General features: G+C 37.1%; 1 protein-coding gene across 6 annotated transcripts in view; it reads left to right on the forward strand.

Moving 5' to 3' along the window:
* Ptpn13 (protein tyrosine phosphatase non-receptor type 13) overlaps positions 1-23152 on the forward strand; it is a 199445-nt gene that overhangs the window by 148881 nt on the left and 27412 nt on the right. For 3 of the 6 annotated variants that reach the window (XM_042668362.1, XM_042668366.1, XM_042668365.1), the window contains 14 exons: positions 2441-2901; positions 3788-3934; positions 5540-5633; positions 6612-6697; positions 8393-8555; positions 10606-10820; positions 10919-11017; positions 11915-12279; positions 13633-13816; positions 15267-15425; positions 16488-16659; positions 16755-16965; positions 18719-18789; positions 22347-22408. In XM_042668362.1, the coding sequence (XP_042524296.1) occupies positions 2441-2901; positions 3788-3934; positions 5540-5633; positions 6612-6697; positions 8393-8555; positions 10606-10820; positions 10919-11017; positions 11915-12279; positions 13633-13816; positions 15267-15425; positions 16488-16659; positions 16755-16965; positions 18719-18789; positions 22347-22408 (2489 nt within the window). The remainder of the gene's footprint in view (positions 1-2440; positions 2902-3787; positions 3935-5539; positions 5634-6611; positions 6698-8392; positions 8556-10605; positions 10821-10918; positions 11018-11914; positions 12280-13632; positions 13817-15266; positions 15426-16487; positions 16660-16754; positions 16966-18718; positions 18790-22346; positions 22409-23152) is intronic. The other 3 variants (XM_042668363.1, XM_042668368.1, XM_042668364.1) reach the window with 2 other exon arrangements.

A 23152-nucleotide genomic window follows, 5' to 3' on the forward strand; every position in this document is an offset into this window, starting at 1 on the left:
ACTCAAAAAATTAAATCTCCCAAAACAAATCCTCAAAGAAACAATCGCCTGATTAATAAGTAGGCTAAAGACTTCTCTGAAAAGGAAATAAGAATGGCCAATAGACAGATGAAGAAATGCTCAGCATCTCTGGCCATAAAAAAAAAATGCAAACCAGAACAACATTGAGATTCTACCTCACTCCAGTTAGAATGGCTGTTATCAAGAAATCTATAACAACAGATGCTGGAGGGGATGTGGCCAAAAGGGAATGCCACTACACTGTTGGTGGGAGTGTAAACTTGTTCAGCCACTCTAGAAAGCAATATGGAGGTTCTTCGAAAAAGTACACTATGACTCAGCAATCCAGCTTCTGGGCATTTACCCAAATGACCAGCAACAAGGCCTCACTAAAGCTACCAGCACCACCATCTTTATCATAGTATCATATACCATAGCTAAGATATGGAATCAACCCAAATACCCTCTCAGTAGTTGAACGGATCAAGAAAATATGGTATATATGTATACAATGGAATTCTATGCTTCCATCAGAAAGAATGACTCTGCCCCATTTGAAAGGAAATGGAAGGACTTGGGAAAAATCATATTAAGTGAAGCCAGACCCAAAAAACCATAGGTCTCATGGTTTCCTTTATTTGTAATAATTAGTATACGTCTAGGATAATCTTAGCAGATGAGCAGAATAGCGCAGTAGCTATGCACATATGACATAAGATGATGCTAAGCGAAATGAATCCCAAGATATGGACACAAAAGGTTTTTCTTGGTTATTGTTGTCTGTACTACGTGATTTTTTTTCTTTTGTGTTTTTTTTTCCTCCTATGGTTTATCCCCTGCTGTCTTTGTATTCAATTTTGGTACCCTGGGTATTGTATATACATTTACCTGAACTAGGGAAGGGGAACAACAAAATAGTGAAACCAAAGGACAAAAGTAGGAACCTATGCGACAGCAATACTCACAATATGTTGGAAATGATCTGTACAACTTTGGGGGGGGGGGGGGGACGACGGTGTTGAGGGGAAGGAAAGTAGGAAAAAAATGAGGGAAGGGGTAACAAATTAGACAATAATGTCATCATTACCTTACTTGGGTAACTAACCCCTCTGTACATCACCTTAACAATAAAAGTAAAATAAATAATTTTTAAAAAGATTTCAGGAAAAAATAAGCTGAGAAGATTGGACAGTAAATTTTAGACATAGATTGAGTAGGGGGGCAGGGGGAAGGTGGGATGGGATGGGAAGGGGAAACAAAGGAGGAGGCTACAATGCTTGATAAGAAATGTACTCATTATCTTGCCCATGTAATTGTAACCCCTCTGTACAGTATTTTCACAATTAAAAAAAAACAGTTAAAATATTCATCATAGTAAAAAAATTTAGACATAATTTTAGATGCTTATGTAAATTAAAATCTAATGTCAAACATTTCATCTATTTTTGAATTTTATATTTTTCCTATGTTGTAAAATTCATGTTTAATGTAGAAAATCATTTCTAAATTTACATCTTTACTATACCTCTTTTCTAAGACATTAGTTTTCAAAAAACATCCTTCCAACTGGGCACCAGTGGCTCACACCTGTAATTCTAGCTACTCAGGAAGCTGAAATCTGAGGATCACCATTCAAAGCCAGCCTGGGCAGGAAATCTCCAATAAAGCACCAGAAAACTGGAAGTGGCACTGTAGCTCAAGTGGTAGAGCGCTTGCTTTGAGCTGAAGAGCTCAGGGACAGCATCCAGGCCCAGAGTTCAAGCCCCGTGACCACCACCAACAACAACAACAAAAATTCCTTCTAGGGTGACATTATTCAAGAAGCATTGTATTCATTATCTGACTTAAGGAATTGTAACACCTTTATACAACTTAATAATAAAAATGTGTGTGTGTGTGTGTGTGTGTGTGTGTGTGTGTGTGTGTGTGTGCGCGCGCGCACATGCACATGTGCACACACGTTGCTTCTGGGGCTAGACCTGGGAACTATCCCAGATCAAGGCTAGTGTTCTGCCTTTTGAGCCACAGCACCATTTACAGCTTTTTCTGAGTAGTTTATTGGAGATAAGAGTCTCACAGACTTTCCTGCCCAGCCAAGCTGGCTTCAAACCATCATCCTTAGGTCTCAGCCTCCGGAGTAGTTAGGATTACAGGCATGTACCACCAGCTTCTGGCTAACAATAATGATTTTTTTTTTTATTATGAATTTTTACAAGTTAAAAAAAATCTTCCACTCAAGATTATATTTGCTGGGCAACAAACAATACTTCATGGGTTCCAACTTTCTTTTCTCCCTCCCCTCCTTTTTCCAAATTGTTCTTCTTATGAGTGAGTGATTGCAATTTTTATTTCCCAGACTATATACTGAACAAGGGTATATGTGTAAACAAAAGCATATGTCAATGACTTACTGTGCTTTTTGTTGCTTATTAATTTTTAGTGCCTTCTCCTGTGCATTTTGCCAATGGGATAAAAAACTACATGAAGAAACCTTCCTACATGCAAGACAATACTATGGATTCTTCTCATGATCACCATTGGCCACGTGGTACCCTGAGAAACATCACAGAAAGTGCCTTTGGGCTGCCTGGGGGCTTGAGAGAAGGAAGCCTTAGTTCTCAAGATTCTAGGACTGAAAGTGCCAGCTTGTCCCAGAGCCAGGTCAATGGCTTATTTACTAGCCATCTAAGTGATCAAGCCTGGCAGGAATCACAACATGGCAGCCCTTCCCCATCTGTAATATCCAAAGCCACTGAGAAAAAGAGGACTTCCTCTGACAGTAACCGAAGCAAAGCTAAAAAGCCAGACATTTGTGATGCAACTGATAACTCTGACCATGGAGATTCAGACATGGATGAAGCCACTTATTCCAGCAAGCAGGAGCATCATGCGTCAATAAAGGCATAATCTAATATCAATGATTTTTTTAATTTAACATAGCAAACAGCAGCAAGTATATTGCAGAGTACTATAATCTACTAAACTGTTTGCATGATTCTAGCAAGGAAAAAAATAGCTTATATCTTCTGCTACTAACTGCTACTGCACACTAGCTGCTAACTTTCGGAGAAATTAGAGGCTTTGCATACTAAATCAAATACTATACTCAGATTGCAATTGATTACTTACAAGGTGGTCATCTATTACATATTTAACTCATATTAGTAAGAGAACTTTAATATCTGAAAATTTGTTCCTGAATAATTCATGTAATGGACAGTTGAATTTACCAGTTATAGCATAAGTTCTTATGAAATCCTGAACAAATATCTAAAAGAAAAATAGAACCTCACATTAGCAAGCACTTTTAGAAGCACTTTTAGAAGGTTATAGCCTTATAAATAGGCCTTCACTGCCGTCTTTATGTGTATGCTAAATTTGTAAACATAAACATGAAGTCCATTCATCTTAGAGGCTCAGGTTAAAGCTACTGCTTTTGAGATACATTAATTTTTAAAGAAAATCTAAATACTTTATAAACTTGGAAATGTAAGCATTGGGCAAGGATTATAGAGAATCTAATTTGTAAGTGGGTCCTATTTTTCCATCTGCTGTATCTAGCCTGTCTGACATTTGAAACAGACATCAATCTCTACAACCATAAAATATGAGTGCATTAGACTACATGCTCTCTTAAGATTTTACAATTCTTACATTTTTGAATACACTCTGTTCCTTAATAACTGCTTTTTAAATTTTTTTCAACAAAATACATATTTGTCTTCCAGCGATAATTTATTTTGACTCTAACAAGAAATCCTTTTTTTGTTTGTTTTTCTTTGTTAAGGATTCTTCCTCCTCAATGAATACATCCAACAAAATGAATTTTAAATCTTTTTCTTCATCACCTCCTAAACCTGGAGATATCTTTGAGGTTGAACTGCCTAAAAATGATAACAGCTTGGGGATAAGTGTCACGGTACTGTTTGACAAGGTTTTCAAATGTTTCCTCTTCTTTGCAGCAGACTAGTATATGCCAACTTACTAATTGAATTATTTTGCTTTAGAATGGACACTTGTCAGATATTTTCAAATTTTAAAAATTGAGTGCTCAATTTCTGTGTGTGTGTGTCTGTGTGTGTGTGTGTGTGTGTGTCTGTGTGTGTGTGTGTGTGTGTGTGTGTGTCTGTGTGTGTGTGTGTGTGTGTGTGTCTGTGTGTAGGTCCTGGGCCTTGAACTCTGGGCTTGGGCTCTGTACCTGCGCTCTTCAGCTCAAGGCGATTGCTCTTCGGCTTGTGCCACAGCGCCACTTCCTGTTTTCTGGTGGTTTATTGGAGATAAGAGTTTCACGGACTTTCCTGCCCGGGCTGGCTTTGAACCAAGATCCTCATATCTCAGCCTCCTCAGTAGCTAGGATTACAGGCGTGAGCTGCCAGCACACGGCTTAAATGCTCAATTTAAAAAAAAAAAAAAAAAAACTTAAAAAAAATCAAGTTAAAATTGAGTAAGTCATTTCTTCTTGTGTTTGAAAAAAAATAGGTAAACAAATCAAATATTTGATACCTGTTTAATCTGAATAGAAACCATACAAAATATAAAACTGATTATTCTTTGTATAGATTTGACAGGTTTTTTTCATAAGCATGGAATAATGAAATGATATGTCTTAAAACTACATTATCATTTATCACATTCAAAGAATATTGATAATTGTACAAAGCTGTTTAGAAACATAGCAGAAAAAACCTACATATATAGAGATCAAAAACAAAACTGACACATTTAAAAATGTAATATTTTACATTTTTAATCTTGCTCTTATTTCTTTAGAGTTTTATTGTCTCTATGGTGAAGGTAGATAAAAGTTGCATTTTCATAAGAGATAAAAAACTGATTCATTAAATTGCTTTTCTACCAAAGACTTTAAAAAAAAAGAGAGAGAAACTTCTTTCTTGATTCATGGTGTTTGCTTTCAGATTCACAAATATGATCTCAAGTATATTAGTCCATCTACTGTTTTTTTTCTGATAATTATGTTCTCTCACTAATTTGGCATAAGTGAATTTCCCTTTCTGCTTGCTTACAATGCATAATTGTAGACTTAAAAAAGGAAGAGTGGTTCCTCATATAGTCAAGATCCAGTATATTTTCACTTTCTGAACTGAATCAATAAATACTAAAGAGAAACTTTTTTAATATCTGGGAAATGTAGCTAACAATATTCTTTTGGTATTAAAATAATTGCATAAGGGCTGGGAAGGTGGCTCAGAGGTAGAGTGCTTGCCTTGCATGCCTGAGGCCCTGGGTTCGATTCCTCAGCAACACATAAGCAAAAAGAAAAAAGCCGGAAGTGGCGCTGTGGCTCAAGTGGTAGAGTGCTAGCCTTGAGCTGAAGAGCTGAGGGACAGTGCCCAGGCCCAGAGTTCAGGCTCCATGACCGAACCAAAAAAAAAATAAAAATAAATAAAATAATTACATAGACTGAAATAATGCCTCTGTTTTGTCTGATGACTTGAATCCCTATTCTGGGGGTTAGATTTGAAGAAGAACATGCAAAAGTTACATATTACTAAATGTTATTTTGTCAATTTCTATTTAGGGGGGTGTGAATACTAGTGTCCGGCATGGTGGCATTTATGTTAAAGCTGTTATTCCCAAGGGAGCTGCAGAGTCTGATGGCAGAATTCACAAAGGTATGATACTTAATATGTATATAGAAATTACATACACAGATACCACAAGAAAGAAATTACAAAGCTGGTATAGACTTTTTAATTTGTAAGATGAAATAGGAATATATTCAGCCTTAAAACTGCATCATAAAACTCCTTGATGATACAAAACTCTTCCAGCTTGTGTTTTATTAGAAAATTTCCAGATAGTGATTCAATAGATGTTTTTCAGCTCTTAATAAGTAAATTGCCAGAGAATTAAAAAAGTGACAGTACCCTTATAAAAACATGTCCACATTTCTAAGAACTAACTAGGGACTTGGCTTGTTTCTCCCACTTATTTCTCCATTATCTTTTCTCATGATTTAAACTGACTTATATAAAGATATAGTTCTAGCCATATAGTGACACATACCTGTAATCCTGAGGCTTACAGGAAGATCTTGAACAGGAGGTTAGCCTGGACTACATAGAAAGATACTTTCTAATATATACATGTATTCACACACACACATATATTCACACAAATATATACATATATGTGTATATATAATTCTGAGTGTAAGATTAGCCAGAGAACTGAGCAGTAAATTAAATAATATGTTAAAGAAACTAAGCCGGGCGCTGGTGGCTCACGCCTGTAATCCTACCTACTCAGGAGGCTGAGATCTGAGTATAACAGTTCAAAGCCAGCACGAGCAGGAAAGTCCATGAGACTCTTATCTCCAGTAGTCCACTAGAAAACCGGAAGTGGCGCTGTGGCTCAAGCGGTAGAGTGCTCGCCTTGAGCTGAAGAGCACAAGGAAGAGCACAAGGACAGTGTCCAAGCCCAGAGTCCAAGCCCCATGACGGACAAAAAAAAGGAAAGAAAAACTATTCAGCACAGTTTTGTCCAATGAATCAATCCTCAAATTAATATGAAATACAATCACCAGGTATTGAAGAACTTGTTTGAACTTTTATGACTTTTTTCTCTTAAAATAACTGCCTTATTTGTAGGTGATCGCGTGTTAGCTGTCAATGGAGTAAGTCTGGAAGGAGCTACTCATAAGCAAGCCGTGGAAACACTGAGAAATACAGGACAGGTAATAAAGCACTCTACCAACTTGTTAAGGTAACTTAGAAGAATGTAAGACTGTGTGAATAAGTGCAATCTCCTTGAGACCTATAAATTTGTTCAAGAAACCAAGCTTGATTTTTATAACCATTTTGGATTGTTTGGGCTTTTTAAAAATTTTTTGTTTTGTTTTTTGATTTTTTGTTTGATTGTTTTGGCTTTTTTGCTGCCCTGGCATTTGAACTCAGGGCCTAAGTGCTGTCCCTGAACATTTTTACTCGAGGCTACCTCCCTACCACTTGAGCCACAGCTCCACTTCTTTTTTGTTTGTTTGTTTGTTTTTTGTTTTTGTTTTTTGCCAGTCGTGGGGCCTGAACTCTGGGTCTGGGTGCTGTCCCTCAGCTCTTCAGCTCAAGGCTTGCCCTCTACCACTTGAGCCACAGCACCACTTCCGGCTTTTTCTGTTTATGTGGTGCTGTGGAATCGAACCCAGGGCCTCATGCTTGCAAGGCAAGCACTCTACCGCTGAGCCACCTTCCCAGCCCCCACAGCTCCACTTCTGATAATCCTCAGATCTCAGCCTCCTGAGTAGCTAGGATTACAGGTGTGAGACATCAGCACCTTGCTTTGCCTTTTGTTTTTGCCTTCCAAATTTAAAAACAACCACCACCAACAACAAAAACCAGTATTATGCCAGGCACTGGTTGCTCACACCTGTTATTCTCGCTGCTCTGAAGCCTAAGATCTGAAGATTGCAGTTCAAAACCGGCCAGGGCAAATAAACAAGTGTTATGACAAGAGTTTTTCTATTGAGGAAGCTGGTATTCTGTCATATTTTAGCCCTGATATTACTAATGAGGTCTGATGAGAGATGGAGTATTCTTAAATGTTTCATAACATGTTTGTGATATCATTATAATGTCTTCTAATAGTTTTTGTTTTTATTTATCCTTTTATATGGAATGTAATTTTTTTCTTTTTTTTCACTTGATTTATGCTCTGGTGAACCAAGTAGTTACTTTAAATTTTTTCAATATAAGATGATGCTAAGCTAAATGAACTGCAAGATAGGGAAACAAGGGATTTTTCTTTGTTGTTATTGTTTTTAGTTAATATGTGAAGTTATTTCTTTTTTTTTTTCTTTCTTATTTCTTTTTTCCCCCTGTGGCTTTTCCTTTGTCACTGTATTTGATTTTGGTATCTTGTGTATTGTATATACATTTATCTGAGTTAGAGAAGCTAAGGGGAACAACAAAATGGTGAGACAAAGGACAAATCAGTGCAACAGCAATACTCATAACATATGTTGGAAATGAACTTTACAACTTGGAGGGGGGAGAAAGTATGAGAGAAACAAGGGAGGGGGTAACAATGTTTGACAAGACATGTACTCACTACCTTACATATGTAACCACAACCCCTCTGTACATCAGGGTGATGTCACCCTGACAATAAAATTAAATTTTAAAAAATGTTTTATATTTCGATTTCCCAGCACCATGTAAGCAAAAAGAAAATAGCCAGAAGTGGCACTGTGCTCAAGTGGTAGAACGCTAGCTTTAAGCTGAAGAGCTGAGGGACAGCGCCCAGGCCCAGAGTTCAGGCCCCACGACTGGACCCCCCCCCCAAAAAAAAATGTTTTATATTCTTACTGTACAAAAATCCTAAAATTATCTATTTTCTTGTCATTCTTAATTAATGAACTGCTCTTCTATTTTTCTAGATGGTTCATCTATTGTTAGAAAAGGGGCAGTCACCAGTATCCAGAGAGCATATTCCTGTAACCTCACAGTGTACCCTTACAGATCAGAAGACCCAAGGTCAAGCCTCAGAAAAAGTGATGAAGAAAACAACTCACATCGGAGACTATAGCTTTGTCACTGAAGGTCAGGTGTTGGCTACTAATATTACAGTAAAATTATTGCCAGGTTATTCAAATTATAGTCTCTATATACTAGATTACAAATCATGCACTAACTTTATTATTTTTGCAAATAAATAATCTGTTGCAGAACTTTTCAACTTCGGGTGGGGAGGGGAGGATGGGTAGGGGCAGAGTGTGGAAGGAGGTAGGAAAGGGATCATGGGACAAAAACAAGGAAGGGAAGAGGTAACAATGATCACAATTAGTGTACACATGGCCTTACTCATGTAACTATAACCCCTTTGCACAGCATCTTAACAATAAAATAAATAATAATCTGTTGCAGCTTCACACTGAATATAAAAACAAACATTTGCAGCTCATTGAATAGTTAAGTCTTTGGATAATGAAGCTTATATGACTACAGGCATTTAATAATGCCTAAGATAATTATAAAGTAAAAATTAAATTTGGGCTGGGAAAGTGGCTCAGTGGTAGAGTGCTTGCATCACATGCATGAGGCCCTGGGTTCGATTCCCAGCACCACGTAAACAAAAAAAGCTGGAAGTGGCATTGTGGCTCAAGTGGTAGAGCCCAGTCTTGAGCTGAAGAGCTGAGGGACAGTGTCCAGGCCCAGAGTTCAAGTCCCACGACCAATAAAAATAAATAAATAAATAAATTTGTAAGGAAAAGATATCATAAATTAATATGAAGCTTGCCCCTTAAATTTCTATATTTCTCTTTAACTTTTATGGAATTGTGACGGTTGACTTGAATAGAAATTCACCTAGAATCCAAATACTAATCATTCTTCCAAAATCTGCCAGCACATGGAAAAATGACTGGCTGGCAGTCAAATAAGAAAGTTAGAATAGTAGCAACGAATTTTTTCTTTGTGTTTTGGTGCCAGTTTTGTGCTTGAACTAGGTCTAGATACTGTCCCTGAGCTTTTGTGCTCAAGGCTAACCACTTGAGCCACAGCTCCATTTCCAGTTTTTTGGTAGTTTAGATGATAAAGAGTCTTACAGACTTGCCTACCAGGGATGTCTTTGAACTGAGATTCTCAGCTCTCAGCCTCCTGAGTAACTAGAATTACAGACATCAGTTACTAGTACCCAGCCACTAATGAGTTCTTCATAAGGCTAAATACATTCATAATACTAGAGTGCCAGCTATTCTGAGATTCTAGTATCAGCCTCTTAAGGCAAATAATATTCTTTACTCTAGAAATGATTGGTAGTATGCAGTCATTATTTCCCTTTTAATTTAAATTTTTATTTGATTACACAAATGTTGGCAATTCTGATTCAATCCCAAAAATAAGGAGTAAAAATAGTCTACTCTGTATTACTTTTTTCCTGATTATGAAAATAAAGTTCATGTATCTAAATAATCACACTATCCTTTCCCACTATTCTGTATGTTCTTCCCCCTGCCACATCAAATTTTCTCGGTTATTTTTCTTGTGATGATTTTATTGGAATGACATTGGAACTTGTCTGGATTAAAATTAGTCTTCACAAATCTCACAATGTCAATTTATTTTCTCACATCCTCGCCTAACGTTTTGCTGTTGTCATCATCATTCTCCATTGGATAGCTGAATTTCTCCTGTTTGTTTTCTTTCCCAGATTCTCCCCCTTCCAATTTTGTTTTTGTTTTTATTATTACACTATCTTTTTTTTTAATCGCATGGGATTGAAGAAAACTTCTGTTTTCATAACTCCTCTATGCAAGCATTTTAGTTTGTGCAATTCGTTTACTAAGTTTCCTTAGTGAAAAGAAGAACATGGGGTACTACAAAAATATAATTAATGAGTATACATGGAGCTCTTAATATACGGTGAAGTAGACTTTTTAAGTGTGTTTACGGGGTTGAAGGTGTGGCTTAGGTGGTAAGAGAGCCAACCAATGAGCAAAAGCAAATGCCAGATACTTAGTTCCTAAGTCCAGGTCTCCAGCAAAAAAAAAAAAAAAAGAGTGTGTGTCTAAAAGTGTATATGTGTATTTAGATGCTCATATGTCAACACAGCTTTCAAATATTTATAAATATTACATCTCTTTTTCTCTAGAAAATACATTTGAGGTAAAACTGCTTAAAAATAGCTCAGGCCTGGGATTCAGTTTTTCTCGAGAAGATAATCTTCTACCTGAGCAAATGAACGCCAGCATTGTAAGGGTTAAAAAGCTCTTCCCTGGACAGCCAGCAGCAGAGAGTGGAAAAATAAATGTGGGAGATGTTATCTTGAAAGTGAATGGAGCCTCTTTGAAAGGACTGTCTCAGCAGGTGGGCTCCCAGGATTTCAATAAAGGTGTATTGGCTTTCAGGGAGGTTTCATAATTCTGGCTTATCTGAGTTTTCATTTATCATTCATGGTCCTCCAGGACGTCATATCTGCTCTCAGGGGAACAGCTCCAGAAGTATCCTTGATTCTCTGTAGACCTCTACCTGGTGTGATACCAGAAATGGACACTACTGTTTTGGTAAGATCTATAAAAATTAATTTCTGATTTTGTAGAATATCAATTTAGTGATTTGCTAGTTCAGCTGTAATTGATTCATTGTGGTTCACCTTGTCTTCTCCCACCTTTAAAATTCTAGAATGCTAGATTTCAGGTATTTGTTTTCTAAGCATAAGTGGAAAAAATAAAAACAAGGCTTACAAAACTTTTATTTTTATTTATTTATTGAACCAAACAAGCAACAATCATTCTCATTCTGACTTTGTTTGGCTAACAGTTAAGGTGATTTAAGATTTTTCAGCTATTTTTTTTTAATGTAAAGCAATAGACAAAATATTCAAAATCTATTTTGAGGTTGATTTACAAATTGCATACTGATAGTCAGGAAGCCAGACATCCAAGACCACTAATATAATTAAAGAAAACTTACCTTTGCCTTGTATACTTCAAATAGCTTCACTACTAATGAATGTTTCCTGAATCTGGAAAACCAGAAGCCTTGATCCCTGTACTGGGGAAAGAAGTAGTTTTGGGGAGACATTAACAGGAAAGTAATTTTTTTTAGAAGTTGCATTGAAAGCAGAATTTTAAGAGACTAGTTTGATAGAACAGGGCCCCAGATGAAATGAACTTGGTAAGATTTTTGGGAGGACATCAAGTAATGTAAATTTTCAGAAAGTAATTTTGAAATATTTACAAGACCTTTAAAAATACCTCATATTAGGGGTTGGAGGCATGCTTAGTTGCTATGTCATGTCCAATAGTGTGAAAAACTACAAAGAAGTAACCTAAGTAAAAACTCAAGTACATTTCAACAAGTTTTCCTAGATTTCTGATATTCAACAGGTGTATTTTTACTTGATTGTTTATACATTTAACACTGTATCACCCCAATCTTTTTAACTGTGTCCCTTACAGACCCCACTTCACTCTCCAGCACAAATACTTCCAAGCTGCAGTAGAGAGCCTTCTCAGCCATCATGTTTGGAGCAAGGCACCAGCTCAGATGAAAATGAAATGCCTGACAAAAATAAGAAACAGTACAAGTCCCCATCCAGGAGAAATAGCTACAGTGACAGCAGTGGGAGTGGAGAAGATGATCTAGTGAAAGCACCAGCAAAGATATCAGACATGATCTGGAGTTCAGCTTTGCATCAGACTCTAAGTAACATGGTGTCACAAACACAGAATCAACATGAAACATCCAAGAGTCAAGAAGATACCATTCGTACCATGTTTTTCTGTCCTCAGAAAACAGCCAATAAACCAGAATTTGAGAACAGGTATTGTCAATGTTATATGCAACACTTAAAGCAACTGGCAATGTTAGCAGCAGACACATCAACATTAATGTCTTTAAGAATGCCATGTGCTGCTCAATTTCGGTGGCTCACACCTGTAATGCTAGCTACTCAAGAGGCTGAGATCTAAGGATCATGGTTCAAAGCCAGCCCTGGGGAGGAAAGTCTGTAAGACTCTTCTCTCCAATAAACTACTCAGAAAAAGCCAGAAATGGCACTGTGGCTCAAGTAGTATAGTGTTAGCCTTAAGCAAAAGAAGCTCAGGGACAGCACTCAGGCCCAGAGTTCAAGCCCCAGGACTGGCAGCAAGAAAGAGGCGGGGCGGGGGTTGAGGAGAGAGGGAGGGAGGGGAGAGAGGGAGAATGCATTGTGCTAGGTACTGATAGCTCATACCTTTAATACTAGCTACTCTGGAAGCTGAGATCTGAGGCACAAGGTTCAAATCTAGCTCAGGTAGAAAATTCCATGAGATTCTTATTTTTAATTAACCAGCAGAAAGTTGGAAGGGGAGGTATGGCTCAAGTGTTAGAGTACCAGCCTTGGCAGTAAAACCAAGCAAGAGCTCAAGACCCTGTGGTAAAACCCCAATTCCAGCCTCCACCAAAAAAAAAAAAAAAAATTAACTGTGTCTGTGAACTTCAGAGTGGTTAAACAAATAATAACTCTGTTAAGCTGTCTAGCAGTTATGACTGACAGTTTTAGTTAGTAAACCATTAAAATCTCTAGCTCCAGTTAACATGTCTTACTTCTCTTTTGAACATATTATTAGTAATTGAGAACATTGCTTCTCAATACTATTTAAATAGCATATATATATATGTATATACATATATACACACATACATATAAATATATAGTGATACAGTAGAAGATTAGAGAACTACAAAGGGAAGTTTGGGCAAGTTTGCAAATGTCAGGACAGGCAATAGGAAAGAAGTGACTGGCAGCATAAAAGCCAATAGTGAAAAAGATATCTGCCTTTAATAGTTATTCTTCTTTTTCATTGTTTGCTTGAATATTTGTGTGTATCTAGCTTCAACCATATTTGTTCAAGTTTTTTTCTCTATTTTATCATTCATAGTAACCACTGGAGTAAGACTTTATTCTTAATTAACTTGTCTAACAGTTCTTACACAGCTTAAGAAACTTCAAAATTGAACCTGGGTAAAGAATAAATATTTGTAATCTAGCAAATAACAGACATTGATTAAACTCTAAAAGGTAGTTAGAATCTCAGTCAAAATTCAAATAAGAATATTTGTTAAGCATTTTCTGTTGTGGCCATATTGTCATTCAAATGAATTTGAACATAGTTTTGCTTCTTTGTTGCTATAGCAATCCTCCCTCTCCTCTACCACTGGAAACAACTCCTGGGCAAAGCTGTCAACCCCAATCAGAACCCACTTCTTCTAATTCGATGGGTAAAACCTATACACATCATTCCTCTGAATCAACCACACAAGAAAACTTGACAACTTTGACAAATGACTTGAAAAAACATTCTGAAGACTTGGAGCTTGTGAGTTGTTTTCCTCAGCAGGAAGAAAAATAGTGCACTTTTTAATGACGATGTAGACACATACTGTTTTCCTCTAGTTAGAGAAAAAAGCTGTCTTTTAGAGTAGCTTCATATTTACAGCTAACACACCTACATCTAATAAATGGATAATATATCTAATATGTTTCTCTGCTAAGAAATTAGGGAAAGTAACAAGAAGATCTGACACAGATCTGACTCTACCACTGCCTTGCTTTGTTTGGCAGATAGTAAAGAGACTTGTACAGATTATGCATTTAGAAACTATTATTTTTGGCTTGTTTCTCAAATTCCAGTTGATTATTTGGTTTCTAGCATTTGAATATAATTTTTTGTCTTACATGTTATCTTTGGAATCTATTTATATTGTTGTAAGAACTTCTACTTACAAATCAATCTTGAAACCCAGATTTCTGAGTTTAACATCCTTTATATGGATAGGAAGCTAGCTATTTTTAGTATTATTGGTTATTATCCAAATATTGAACGTTTATTGTAGAAACTTAAAGAGAAAAAAATGTTAAAGCCACTTATATTATTACTCACCCCCAAATCATAAGCATTGAAAAATATCTTTCCAGATATTTTGTTTACCTGTAACTGTGCATATATATGTGTATGAATAGCTTTGTTTCGTTTTTAGCAAGAATGAAGGTAATTTTAAAATAATATTCTTAGAAATCTGTCATTGAGCAACTTTAACATTTCACTTAAATCTATTCTTGTATTCATTTATTCTTTTATTTATTCATTTTTTATTTATTTATTTATTATTAGTCACTGGGCTTGAACTCTGGGCCTTGGTGATATTCCTGGGCTCTTTTGCTCAAGACTAGTGCTCTACTACTTTGAGCCATAGCTCTACTTCCATTTTTGAGTGGTTAATTGGAGATAAGAGTCTTATAGGGACTTTCTTTACCAACACCCTGCTACAGTTAGGTCTTTAAAATTTGGCTGAGCAATGCTGGCTCATACCTGTAATCCTAGCTCTCAGGAGGCTGAGATCTGAGGATTATGGTACAAAGCCAGCCCCTGCAGAAAAGAGCATGAGACTCTTATCTCTAATTAATCACTGAAAAGCCAGAAGTAAAGTTGTGGCTCAAATGATAAAATGTTAACCTTGAGCAAGAAAAGTTTAAGGATAATACCCAAGTCCAAAGTTCAAGCCCAGGACTAGCCCATAAAAAGAAAGAATGGAAGCATAAGTATGTCCTGTCTCTGCTATCTCTAGACAAACATACAATGTGGTTAGCAATGTGGTTGAGAGAAGGGAGCATTCTGTCAGAGCTGAAAAGACTTGTTCAATTGAAACTTTTGAGATTTGGTTTCTTCTGTAGGAAGAACTTAATAATAATAATGCATAGTATTAATCTGTCTATTTGGTACAGCAAAATAGCCTTAAAGGGATTACTGTTTTGTTTTTTTTTTCTAGGAAGTAGAGCTCCTTATTACTCTAATTAAGTCAGAGAAAGGCAGTCTTGGTTTTACAGTAACCAAAGGCAATCAGAGTATTGGTTGTTATGTTCATGATGTCATACAGGATCCAGCCAAAAGTGATGGAAGGCTAAAACCTGGAGACCGGCTCATAAAGGTGAGATATTTAAAAGGAGAGATTTGTAAAATGTGAGTCTTAGTTCATCTTTGTCACTGGAGTCACATACAGCAGGGTAATTTTATTAAATTTATGAATTTTGTGTTTTAAAAAAGATGTTTATTCTGCTCACAATTTTAGAAGTTTTAAAAATATCAGTTGGTATCCACACAGCATGCTAAAGACATCATACTATCACAGTGGGATCATGTGTGTGATAGGAAGAGATTATATCTCAAAACAGGAAGCCAAAAATGCTTCCTGAGCCCAGAAGGGCTGATGGCTCACACCTATAATCCTAGCTAATCTGCAGGCTGAGATCTGAGGATCACAATGCAAAGCCACCCCAGGCAAGAAAGTCTGTGAGACTCTTATCTTCAGTTAACAACCAGAAAACCAGAAGTGATGCTATGGCTCAAGTGGTAGGGCGCTCGCCTTGAGCTGAAATGCTGAGGGACAGCGCTCAGACCCTGAGTTCAAGCCCCATGACTCACAAAAAAAAAAAAAGTTGCTTCCTGAGAGCAAAACCCCTCAGGGCACTTTCCCCATCCACTTTCCCCTTGGTTCACTATATTAAAGTCCATAGTTGGGATCAACCCAAATATTTGAGGGACAAACAAACAATTGGCAAATGATAGTAATGACCAAGGAACAAGCCAGGTTCAGTATCTTTCTTCTCCAAATGTAGAAATCTCTGTGCAGTTAACTGTTGAGGAAATTTGAAAATCTCTGTAATCAGTTAAATCATGTAAAAAGTGTCTCAAGTCACAAATATAGGAAGTTTCTTCTGAAAGGATGTATTAGCAAAACTATGATGCATACTTTAAGGACTTTATTGCCCCAATGATTTCTAAAATCTGCTTTGGAAGATGATCTAATAAATCAGAAAAGAGAGAGTTGGTAGAATGAATCCATAAGTCAGGAAAAAGGAAAAAACAGTATTTGCTGTGTATCACTTGCTGGCTACTATATTATGTAAAAGCTAAGATATTATTCTTTCTTAGCAATTTAGCTTTCTTGTTCTAAGAATTATAATTCCAGTTTGTGCCTTTCATTTTTTAGGTGAATGATGCAGATGTTTCAAACATGACTCACACCGATGCAGTGAATATGCTCCGAGCTGCTCCCAAGACAGTCAGAATAGTTGTTGGACGGGTTCTAGAATTACCCAGACTGCCGGTGTTGCCTCATTTGCTACCTGACATCACGTTAACATGCAACAAAGAGGAGCTGGGTAATGAAAATTCAAGCATTGTTCAGTGAGACTTTCTTGGCTAGATTCAAAATACTCTTACAACTAAGAAAACAATTATTTTCTATTCTTTGTAGGTTTCTCCCTATCTGGAGGTCATGATAGTCTTCATCAAGTAATATATATTGGTGATATCAATCCACAGTCAGTTGCAGCTATTGAGGGCAATCTCCAGCTTTTAGATATCATCCATTATGTGAATGGAGTCAGCACACAAGGAATGACCTTAGAAGAAGCTAACAGAGCATTAGACATGTCACTTCCTTCTGTGGTACTGAAAGCAACAAGGTAATGGCTTTGTTTATATATCTGTGTGCATATCAGGTTGTTGATTATATTTATGTGCACTTATAGGAAATTACTGAATTGGCAATTCAGACTTAGTAAAGTTAAAATGGACATCATGGAAAGCGATTCTAAGAACATTGAGTGGCTAAGTGTTTGAGACAAATTTCCAACCAACAGGGCAGTTAACACATTTATCAGTTAGAATACTTTCTAATGTAAATAAGAGAAACTACAATTCAACTTTGTTTAAACTGTGTGTGTGTGTGTGTGTGTGTATGTGTGGTACTAGGCATTGTAGTGCTAGGCATTGGACTCGGGGCTCTATAATTTGAGTCATAACTTAGCCCTATGTTATATTTTGTTTTGTGATAGGGTTTCACTAACTTTGCCTGAGCTGATACTGAATTCTCACTTCCCCTGGTGTATTACAAGAGAAGAATGCTAAAAAGCAGCCTGAAAACCCCATGGTTTTATCACAGCCTGTTAAGAGAGCCTGGTTTAGTTTGGTTTGGAAGGGGATTGCTTCATTCCTCAAGAGGTTGCTGCCTGCAACGGGTGCTTGAAAAATGGCCTAGAGTGCAGAGCCTTGACCTTGGGACTTCACAGCAAGAACATAGAAGAATGCTTAGGGCCTGTGGCATATTGCCTCTCCCACATTGTATATCTTATGTGACCTCCCTTTCCCTCAAGTATCAGCAACAATAAGATTGTACACTAATCTCTGTTCCCAAAGCACTTTTTGGTTACTTTTCATATAATCCTTTGAATATAGGTATTTTATCTAGATTTTCTCACTTTAAAAGTACACTGGGTGCCGGTGGCTCATGCCTATAATGCTAGCTACTCAGGAGGCTGAGATCTGAGGATCGCAGTTCAAAGCCAGCCTGGGCAGGAAAGTCTGTGAGACGCTTAACTCCAATAAACCACTAGAAAACCGGAAGTGGTACTGAGGCTCAAGTGGTAGAGCGCTCGCCTTGAGCTGAAGAGTTCAGGGACAGTGCCCAAGCCCAGAGTTCAAGCCCCACGACCAACAACAACAAAAAAAGTACTTGTCAAAAACTACAGTTAGAAAAAATTTTGTGAGTGGCTAGGTCCTGGTGGCTCACAACATCAGTCATGATCTTGTAATCATGCTTCTCAGGAGGTGAAGATCTGAGGATCCCAGTTCAAACCAACCTAGGCAGGAAAGTCTGTGAGAAGTAGAGCTGTGGCTCAAATGGTAGACCACTAGCCTTCAGCACAAAAGCTCAGGGACAGCACCCTCCAGGCTCTGAGTTTAAGCCCCAGGACTGGTAGCAAAATAAAACAAAACCTTTGTGAGCTATGACTTCTGAGTTAACTAACTTTGAACTATCTCCAGAGTGACAGCAAACTAACTTATTAGTTCATGTTTCTGGTGTTTTAAATGGTAATGGAAACCGGTAGTACACTGAAATAAAACCCAAGGTAATATTCTGTGAGGTCTTGTCTGTGTGGTTATACACCTGAGTAATCTCACCCAGAACTCCAGAGACAGAGGCAGTTGGATCTTGAGTTCAAGACCAGCCTAGGCTACACAGCAAATTCCATGCCAAAGTGGGCTACAAATGGTTAGATCTTATCTAAATACAAAACAAAAAAGGCCATTCTTCATGATTATACACCCAACATCTGTGCAAGACGAAACTTCTGAAACTAGCTAACAGTGGTTCAAAGGATATTTAAGCAAATGAATCTATACAAAATCCTTGTCTTTTTTTTTTTTATTACACAGAGAGGGTCATCCTGTGGCCCCCAGTTCAAAGAAATCTGCCATTTCAACACCAGAGTCAACTAGAGCCAATGGTAAGAATACATTTGTTTTATGACACAAATAGTTCTAGAGGTTACTTTTTTCTGATGAGCAAGGTTGGATGTTACCACTAAAATATTTTTAATGTCCTTCCAGGATGTAATTCATAATCTCTTTGAGTGAAAACATTGTATTTACATAAAAGCATCTGTGAAATATAGTGAATAATAGGAAAATAATAGGACTAAGTAGACCATGAACTTTAGAGCCCAATGCCCCTGAGTTCATAAGTTTTCTGACACATAAATTATTTTATACATACATAAGCCCTATCGATAAACTAAAAATATTACTAGTAGCTAACTTGTGATGTTAACTTCAATAAAATACTTCAAAAATAAGTTAAGTTCAAAAACTAACATGAAGTTATTCTTCAATAACATATAACTGTGAACCAACTATGAAACACCAGCATACTCACCACATAGTAATTCATTCTGATATACACTGAATTTCTCCTCTGAGCCAGCCCCTATTCTGGGCATTGTGGATATAGAATATGCAAACAACTATCTGCCTCACATTCTAGCATAAATAGAAATAGCAGTAGTAATCGTTGTGGCAACAGTTTCTTTAATGTTCATTTTGGACTAAGCATTCTTCTAAGTGCTTCAGTCCTCACCAATTACCTCGTGGTTCTCGTGTTCCCTTCTCTATCATTAAATACTTCCACTATATGACTGCTTTAGGTTATCAGACAGTAATATCAACAGCAGCTAAAAGAAACTTTACTATAATAGTCATTTATCTTCTAAAAGCCAAAGCTTTAAATAGCTAGAAGGTAGAAATCTTTTATGGTGGTCTATGTAGTTCACTTTGTGGAAGAATTAGACTATCTCATAAAACTATCAGGAGCCAGGCGCTGGTGACTCATGCCCATAATCCTAGCTACTCAGGAGGCTGAGATCTAAGGATCATGGTTCAAAGCTAGCCCATGCAGAGACTCTTATCTCCAATAAACCACTCAGAAAACTGGAGGTGGTGCTGTGGCTCAAATGGTAGAGTGCTAGTCTTGAGCTGAAGAGCTGAGGGACAGCACCCAAGCCCAGAGTTCAAGACCCACAACTGACAAAAAAAACTATCAGGAACTGGGAGCATGGTTCAAGAGATAGGGAGCTTCCTTAGCAAGTGTGAGGTTCTGAGTTTAAGCTGCACTACTACCCAAAAGGTCAAATAAAATAAAATAATGAAGAGAGCATTTTTTCCTAGTGTCCTCTGGAGACTCCTATTTGTAACTTTCCAGTGCTCTACAGCCGTATAGAAGTTACTTAGTGATCTATGAAATTCTCTGAGCATATTAAGTTCGTCATGGGTTTGAAAACTTATATAAAAGCCAGACAATAAATTGTATGCCAGATATGGTGACATATGCTTGTAATCCTAGCTACCTGAGAGATTATATCAGGAGAATTGTAGTTCTAGAGACCCAATCACAAAAGAAAAGGCTGGGCCTGCTGTTATGAACCTGTTAACCCAACTACAACAGAAAGCATAAATAGGAGGGTCACATTCCAAGACAGCCTGAGCAAAAGGTGAGAGCTTATCTCGAAATAATGACCAAAGCAAGAAGGGCTGTAGGTAAGGCTTATTGATTGATGCTCACCTAGAAACTGTGAGGCCCTGAACTCAAATTTTAGTATTGCCAAATATAAATTAATGAATTAAACATAAATTAATTAAACATAAAATTAAACAGTGTGATCCAGCTATTACATTTTAGTTGTTTATTCAATAAAGGAGAAAAGTAAACACAGTGTGAATAGTCCAGGTGATGATGGCTCCCACAACCAACACACACACACACACACACACACACACACACACACAAACACAAAAGTGAACAGGAGGGCTGGGAAGGTGGCTCAGTGGTAGAGTGCTTGCTTTGCATGCCTGAGGCCTTGGGTTTGATTCCTCAGCACCACATAAGCAAAAAGAAAAAAAAAGCCAGAAGTGGTGCTGTGGCCCAAGTGGTAGAGCGCTAGCCTTGAGCTGAAGAGCCGAGGGACAGCGCCCAGGCCCAGAGTTCAGGCCCCACAACTGGACCCCCCTCCCCCCCCTCAAAAAAAAAGTGAATAGGAATCTTTCTTGCTTTTTTTTGTTTTTGTTTTGTGATACTGGAGTTTAAGCTCAGAGTCTTGAACTCACTTGACTTATTTGCTCCACTGGTGCTATACCATTTGAGCCATGCCTCCAGCCCAGGTTTTAATGGTTATTTTGGAGATGGAGCCTTTCAGACTTTTCTCTTTGGGCTGGCTTCAAACTCCTGGTATCTCAGCTATGACATGATATCAGCTCAGATATGAGCCAGTAATCCTAATAATTCCACAGGTGTCTCTGCTTTAGTATCTCTATAAAATAATGATACTAGAACTGTGGGTTATTGTGAGGATTAAAATACTTTGAAGAATGAACATTAAATTAAGACAACTATTGCTAATACTATTGCTATGATACAGGATATAATGTAGATGTCTAAAAGCTATTGAATAGATACTATACAGCAGTGAAAAAAGAAATTGGCTGTTGATACATGCAGCAACATAGTTAAAATAACTTCAAAATAAGTATGATGAGTGAATATAAGCCAGAATGACAGAGTGCATACAATTCTAGACAATGAAAATTTGAGGAACAGAAAGCAAATTAGTGACTATATAAGGACAAACAGGAGAAGGCGACAATTAGGGGAACAGAAGGGAGAGATTACAAATCTACTGTGACTTACACTATTCAGATACGATTTTTCCAACCCGTGATTTGTTATTAGCATAACGTTCATTTTTTCCTAGAATTCTAATAATGTATTATATTTATATTGCCTTTAAGTAATATTCAAGACATTATTAGGTACTTTGTGACATCACCTACAAAATTATTGAAATTTGTTCACAGAAATTCTATTTCAACTTTTATTTTTCTAAGTAGAACTGGTGTCCTTGAATTCATGCACCTTGGTTTTAGTCTTTTAGACTTCACAACTTCATAATCTTTTGAAAATACAGTAAGAAACAAAATCTATTTACCATTGGTGTATGTCTTACATTTTGTACTGATAACTGGGAGCTAAAATTAGTAATTTATTTAGAAATGTATTTAAAGGCCTCATTAGTATATCTACAACTTACTTTCCTGTGCTGAAGGGACAGTGTTTTTGAAATGAGTTGAACACTTGCTATCTTCTCTTTAATAGTGAGGTGAAACTAGTTTAGGAACTGTGGTGTCTCTCCCACTCAAGAGGGATCATTTTTATTCTGTCTCATACTTGAATCATTCAGCCCCAAATGAATTTTCATTTGAACTATTTTAAGAAATTAGCTTTTACTTGGGTATTAACCCTTCTCTCATATTTTAGTTTATTTATTTGTTTTTTTGTCACTATACTATACTAATAAAAAATCATTTCCTCAGAAATGTGTGTTTTATTTTTATATGTATGAGAATTTTTAATCGGGTCATGTGTTCAGTGTAGCAGAGCTTTCCATCTTCATGTATCTTTAATCCTTTTCCACGTCTCTCATTGTTTTGACTGGCTCTGTACTGTTCCTTTCAGGATGTCATAGTATGGAGCCTTGTGGCCAGCCTGCCCTCACTCCCAAGCACTCATTCTCCCAGGCAAGTGAAAGTCCACCTTCTTTAGTGTTCCTCCTTATCTAAACAGCCACATCATTTGTATTTGGAACCAAACTAATTGCACACTTAAATGACTTTTAGCTTCGTGTATTGATAATAAAGATATATTTGGGAAAATTAGTAAGCTCTCCTAAGTAAAATCACACAATATAGAATTAACCTGTTTCCTTTGGCACAGACTCAGCTCTTCAATAAGCTTACATTTATATAGATAACTTAGTTTGAGGATTTTTTTTTTAATTTGTATATACACTTTCTCAGTTGTCTCTTAGGCCACAGGAAGAGAAGGAGAATGTAATGAAGACAAAAGTGGCTCATATCTGTGATCCCAACTAGAGATTGGGAAAACTGAACTTCAAAGCCAGCATTGGCAAAAAAGATAGCAGACTTCAATTCAACCAATCACCTGGGCATGGTGATACACATCTGTGAGCCCAACTACTCTGGAGGCAGAGATTGGGAAAACTGAACTTTAAAGCCAGCATTTGCAAAAAAGTTAGCAAGACTTCAATTCAGCCAATCACCTGAGCATGGTGGTACACATCTGTGATACCAGTTGCTTGAGAAGTATAATAGAAGAAGATCTGGAGGCATGGCTCAAGTGGTTAAGCATCCCAAAAATGACATTATGAATCCAGGACCATCAGAAAAAAAAATTGCTCCTTTGGGTTAATGATGACCAGGAGTGACCAATGAATGTTATATCTGTGCTGCTAAGAAAAACTT

Source organism: Dipodomys spectabilis, unplaced genomic scaffold (assembly GCF_019054845.1).
Source record: "Dipodomys spectabilis isolate Male_0828 unplaced genomic scaffold, ASM1905484v1 ptg000436l, whole genome shotgun sequence".
NCBI classification, from domain to species: domain Eukaryota; kingdom Metazoa; phylum Chordata; class Mammalia; order Rodentia; family Heteromyidae; genus Dipodomys; species Dipodomys spectabilis.